General features: G+C 35.1%; 1 protein-coding gene across 1 annotated transcript in view; it reads right to left on the reverse strand.

Annotated features, from left to right (window-relative positions):
* DENND1B (DENN/MADD domain containing 1B) overlaps positions 1 to 6,476 on the reverse strand; it is a gene marked incomplete at its 5' end in the record, with an annotated part of 253,597 nt that overhangs the window by 25,396 nt on the left and 221,725 nt on the right. The window contains 2 exons of the mRNA XM_008579612.1: positions 645 to 752; positions 2,200 to 2,256. Coding sequence (XP_008577834.1) covers positions 645 to 752; positions 2,200 to 2,256 — 165 coding nt within the window. The remainder of the gene's footprint in view (positions 1 to 644; positions 753 to 2,199; positions 2,257 to 6,476) is intronic.

A 6,476-nucleotide genomic window follows, 5' to 3' on the forward strand; every position in this document is an offset into this window, starting at 1 on the left:
AAAAAAAAAAATTAAAGCTAGTTTTCCAAGGCCACTTAAAATACAATTTGATGTACAAATTTTGTTTGGTTAAAACCTTCAGAAACAAACAAAAAATTAAATAAAAACTTCAGAATCATACTTATGATACAAAGTCAGAGACACTACAGCTATGATTCTGAACACTTTGCTTCTCAGGACAATATTTTAAGTACAATCAGCATATAAGCAGAAGCTTTAAATATTTATAGAAAATAAAATGTCTATCTTTAGAAAAAGACATATAGTTCACATGTTAATTTCTATGGACTATTTTAATGGTCTGATTTCTACATATGAGTTTCATTTTATTTTTATAGTAAAGGAAATCTGTGATTTCTTGTTCATCATCAAGCTAATTCAGACTCTATTGCAATCATATATTTAATTGTCTCTCCCCCTCCTTGCACCACGACTTAATAAAGTATATAGAGACTGATCTCTATAACATTTGATTCTCAATCCCCTTGTAGCCTGCCCGGATTCCACCTATTTCTCTCCTTGACCAATACCGCAAGCTTTCTTATCATAAAATAAAAAATTAATGGGTCAAAAATTGTTCCTAAAGAATCCACTGGAATTATATAATTTTAGAACACGGAGGCACAAAGGATAAATAACCTTACCTGGGCAAGCTTACGCTTCTCCAGGTTTCCTCCCTTTTGATCCTGTAATGTGTAAACTGGTGTATATTGTACAGAACCAGAACAAGTCCCATAATCTTCTTCACTTTCCTACACATGAAAGCATACAAGTAATTATTTTAAAATACTCCTTTTATTACTACAATTATTTAATTAATAGACAATGTATCTAATACACATGCAAATAACAAAACAACTTTTCAGCTGTAAGTTTAAAAAATCTATTTGGGATGAAAATGCATTTTTATATAATATGAATTAATAATTGTAGTAATAAAAGGAGTATTTTAAAATAATTACTTGTATGCTTTCATGTGTAGGAAAGTGAAGAAGATTATGGGACTTGTTCTGGTTCTGTACAATATACACCAGTTTACACATTACAGGATCAAAAGGGAGGAAACCTGGAGAAGCGTAAGCTTGCCCAGGTAAGGTTATTTATCCTTTGTGCCTCCGTGTTCTAAAATTATATAATTCCAGTGGATTCTTTAGGAACAATTTTTGACCCATTAATTTTTTATTTTATGATAAGAAAGCTTGCGGTATTGGTCAAGGAGAGAAATAGGTGGAATCCGGGCAGGCTACAAGGGGATTGAGAATCAAATGTTATAGAGATCAGTCTCTATATACTTTATTAAGTCGTGGTGCAAGGAGGGGGAGAGACAATTAAATATGTGATTGCAATAGAGTCTGAATTAGCTTGATGATGAACAAGAAATCACAGATTTCCTTTACTATAAAAATAAAATGAAACTCATATGTAGAAACCTCGCTCAGCCAGTGAGCGGGAACCGGTCTGTATGTGGGATCCGAACCCTCGGCAGGAGCGCCGTCGCGCTCCCAAGCGGCGCACTGTAGCAGTGCGCCACCGGGCCGGCCCTACTTTGAATTATTTGAACAATAATAATATGAAAATAGTTTGATCTCCATCACTACACTGGAAGTTTTAAATAGTATGTTCTCTCCAAAGGTAAAAATTCAAAGCATAACAGTTGATAATAAAATCTGCAAAGATGTAAGGTGTAATCAAATCAAATACACATGTACATACACATATTCATATACCTGTAATATTCATACATGTAAAGATAAATCCTCAAACACAATCTTTTGTAAATTAAAAACAACTTCAATTTAAAGTAGCTACTATTAGAAAGAGCCTATAAAATGAAATGATGGCTTTCCTGGCTTAATTCACCAAAGACATCACTTTTAAAAAACTCTCAGATTAAAGCAAGAACTTCAATTGCAATATCAAGGCAATCAACTTCATGAAAACATACATCCTGTTAAAGCACCTTTGAAGATCTCCACAGTTCTGTGCTAAAATATGCAAATAATAAAAAGATTATTCAGTGGGTGCATATAGAACGGCAGATAGCTGCCGGAGGGCTTGTTATGAAAAATACATTCTTGAACAAAGAGCTAAGCATATTTCAAAAGTCATTAAAAACATAAAATCTCATGTGATTTGTAAAGTATAAGCTTCAAACTAATATAAGAATCAAGGTAGAATAAAAAAAAGAATATGACGTACCTTGTGTCTTAGCTTACTCTTGACTTCCTTTAGTCCCAGCTTTGCATGGTTTTTTGCCTAGAAAATGATCATAAATGTGTCTGGATCAGCGTGGTTCTCTTACATTCAGAGAATAAGTATACAAGATTACACGATGAAAACTGCTAATTATTCATATCATTTAGAGGTAAAAACAGATTATAATCTAAAACTCAATTTCAGGGATACCGTACCACTTACTATTTTTGGTACTATAAGTTGGTAAAAGCATATCAGTTTCTATTTGTATATAAATATCATACAAAGGCTAATATTTAGCCTATTTTTCCTCCTAAACCATAAAGAATACAAAGGGAATCAACCAGATTACTAATGCCCAGATTAATTTGAAATTGTGACAAACTGGAGGAGGAGAAGAGAAATCACATCACAGCGGCAAGTCACATGGGCAAAAGTTTAAATTATAGGGAACTCAGGCAACTTGATAAAGCTTTATTATAGTGCTGTTACAGGCAGACACAAACTTTTATTAGTAGAGTCATCCTAATGGTATGGTTATTTCATACATAGTTTTCTGGCAAAAATGAAAAGTCATTTAACAATTTCAAGGCCATTCTCATGTTTCACTGGGTATCTGGCTCTAGCATTTGAGTCTCTCAGGTCCTATTGTGATTCCTGCGGGGTATAACTTAACTAAAGACAACTGGGTCTTTCATAAAAGCCTTAACCTTTGTTCCACTGGAAATTCCCACTCGAAGTGGGCAGAGTAAAAAAAAATTTTAAAAAAAAGGAAAGAAGAAATTCACATTCAATTTGTGTTTCCTGCATCCACGACTGTGTGCGGGGTGCTCAGCATGCATTGTTTCATCTGGGCATCACAACTCTGACATTAGAACTGTTATCACCACATTTTATAAATGAAGAAAGTGACTCAAGGAATAAGTTCACACAGACTGGATTCAAATCTAGGTCTGTTTAATTACAAAGTCCAACTTCTTTCCTTCTCAAAGGGGAAGAAGGAACTAAGGTTTTAAAAATACATCTATTCAATTTAAGCCTAATCAAAAAGAAGGCATTATGAGCCCCATTCTAGAGACATAGGAACGGAGGCATGGGTTCAAGGCTCCAACTCCAAAGCCTTTGCTCCTACTCAACCACCTGCTTTCCCAAGTTATTTCTAGGAAAAGTAAAGACACGTCTTTCCCAAATTCCTTGAGGGGAAGGATCTTCTTTCTTTCCAGTTAATATCTGTAGCACCCAGCATAGTATTCAAGGAATATCTTTCACTGAACTAAACAATTATATCTGTATTATGAATTAGGCAAAACCACAACACATTACACACAGTAAGATATAATCTGAAAAGCCAAATAACACTAAATTATATCCCATGGTTCTTTAGAATCAATAAAGCATTTTCACATTCATTATTTCATTTGAAAAGTCACTGAACCTATTTATTTATTTATTTATTTTTATTTATTTATTTACATTTTCACATTCATTATTTCATTTGAAAAGTCACTGAACCTATTTATTTATTTATTTATTTATTTTTATTTATTTATTTTTCCCTTTTTGTCTTTTTTTCGTGTCCGGCAATGGATCGCAACCCTCAGTGTTGCGCCCGTACCGGACCGGGACCGGCAACGGGATCGCAACCCTCGGTGCTGCGCCCGCACCTCGCTCAGCCAGTGAGCGGGAACTGGTCTGTATGTGGGATCCGAACCCTCGGTGGGAGCGCCGCCGTGCTTCCCTAGCAGCGCACTGTAGCAGTGCGCCACCGGGCCGGCCACTGAACCTATTTAAAAGGTGCCTTTATTAATCAACATATTTCCATTAGGTAAAAATACATGATTTCCAAGAAAAAATGCTCTGTTCCCATCTCTTAGAATTTGTATCCATCTTTGCTTTGCTCACATTTGGACTACATTATAGTTTACCTAAATAGTCTCTAATCCACCTGATCCCACTAATCTTTTCAGATGATCCTTGGTGTACAGAGCTGAATCCAGTGTCAGTCTCTTCCATGGTTCTGTAATTCATGCACTGATCCATTTAAATGTATGTTGCCATGGCTCTCCTCCTTTGACCTTTTCCAGATTACCTGGAAGATGGGGTACAGATTCTCTCCACCCTTTTCAACTTGCCAATTTGAAACTTAACAATACATAAATATTTTCTAGAGAAATGCACCAAGCAAATGGCTTTAACAAATAATGTAAAATGTAAAGCCCTAACAAGAAAGATGACTTAGAAAATCTTTCAGCCAAATCAAACACGCACTTCACTTTGCTGTTATTCTTAGATTTATTGGAGAGTGTGTGTGTCAACTCTAGTTTTCTTTATAGCCCCTATCAGCATGAAAAAGCATAAGCATAGAAAGAACAGAGAAATTCTTCTAAGCATAGAAATAAGCACAGAAAAATTGTTATAAGTACAGGACAAAAATCATTATTTACTTCAGGAGATAAAAATATTCAGTACTTATTCTATAATATGCTCAAAGCACAGAGCAAAGAGACTGGGACACAAACACAAAGGCAGGGTCGGTTTCTCTCTTACTCACAGTACCTGCTGTACTGTGCCCTGACTCCAGACCTGGGGACAAGGGTCTACTTCATGATAAGCGCTAAAGCAATTTGTTAAATGAGTAAAATAGAGGTTAAAAACATGGCTCTCACTTTTGAAATATTTACTATCTATAGAAAATCAAGGTAATTAATTCAGTTGTACCCACACAACAGAAAGTAAGAGTTTTGTCCATAGCAATTTGTGGACAAAGAAGGAATTTCAAGATATAGACTTCAGAATATGAGCATGATATTCTGCTCTGTACAGAAGATCAGAGCAATCTGGAAAGATCAGTTTTAGGTACAACTACGAAGGTCACAAAATGACTTATTTACTGGCCCCGAACCTCTTTATTCATATGAGACATGATCACAAGATAAATGATAAAAGTGACCAAGTATATTCTAAAGACCTTAATTTTGCCTGAATTAAGTTAGGGAATAATCCTCCAAAAAGCAGAATTTTTCATTTCAAAAGATTTTACTGCCTTGCCTAGAAGAATTTGAAATAAAATACTCTACTGATCAGAAGGATAAATTTTTAAGTAATCATGAGGTCTTAAACATGTTTGCTTTATTATTGTGTTTTTATAAGAGATATGAATGAAATTAAGGAGAAAAACACGTATTTGGCAAAACAACAAAACTTCTCTAAGCCTGAGGAAACACTTCAAGTGCTCGCTCCAGGAATAAAATGAGGGGCTAGTGGCTATGAAACCTTTTGTAGAATCTTAAATGAATGCAAGAAACGAGGTTCAACATGAGTTTGGTTTTTCACATGGCAGCTGCGTGCTATTTCATGGTGAAAAAGGGTCTTTAAAAACTATACGTAAATCAACCCACCAGACACAGTGACCTGCTCAGAGAGAAGTTTCCTATAGCAAAGCCATGGAACAACCAAGCAAAGGCAGAGGCTGATGTTTCTAGGGCAAAATGATTACCTTTTCTCACTTTTGCTTTGTGATAATAGTTCAGAATTTTGGCACCATATATTTGGATCAACTCTGTAAGTTAGCTTCCCTACTATAAAACGTAATCTTTGAAACAGATTTTTTAAACAGAAAGGGTGGCTACATCTATATCACAATTGTAAGTCACAGAAAGAATACAAGTTCTAAACTTTTATTAAAATATATTCTTTACTATTAATTCAATCATATCAATTCACTTACTGAGAATGTATGTGAAGATACATTCTTGCAAAATCAAAACTATTGCCCTGAATATTTTCAGAAATATAGAATATATATGACCTACTGAATTAAAAAAACAAACAAAAAAACTTTATTGAAAATCGGTCCGCCAGCCTCCCTCTCAAGAAGCTGCTGGTCTAGTACTAGAGCTAAATATGTACCAATGGACTTCAAAAATTTCATGGAAAAAATAGACTTAAAAGATAATGTGAATCTTTCCACGTACTTTTTGAAGTATACAGACAAAACAAGTGCTGAAACACTGGGTCCCATAAGTGCTATGAGAACACAAAAAAAGGTATAAAGTCTTTTAGTGTAGGTTGGGAAAGTTGTTTTTCAAAGGTACTAAGTGTTACAGGATGAACTGGTGTCTACTACTAAGTGGAAAAAAGGCAAGGAATGGATATTCCAAATAGTAGGAAAGGCTCGAGCAAGGACATTCATAGAAGGATAGAAGAGAACGTCCTGCATTCGTGACATGAGGAGCAGCTAAGTAACTTTAGAGACATGGAAGGTCCAGAGGAACGGGGGG

This window comes from Galeopterus variegatus, unplaced genomic scaffold, assembly GCF_000696425.1.
Source record: "Galeopterus variegatus unplaced genomic scaffold, G_variegatus-3.0.2 Scaffold1923, whole genome shotgun sequence".
Taxonomy (NCBI): Eukaryota; Metazoa; Chordata; class Mammalia; order Dermoptera; family Cynocephalidae; genus Galeopterus; species Galeopterus variegatus.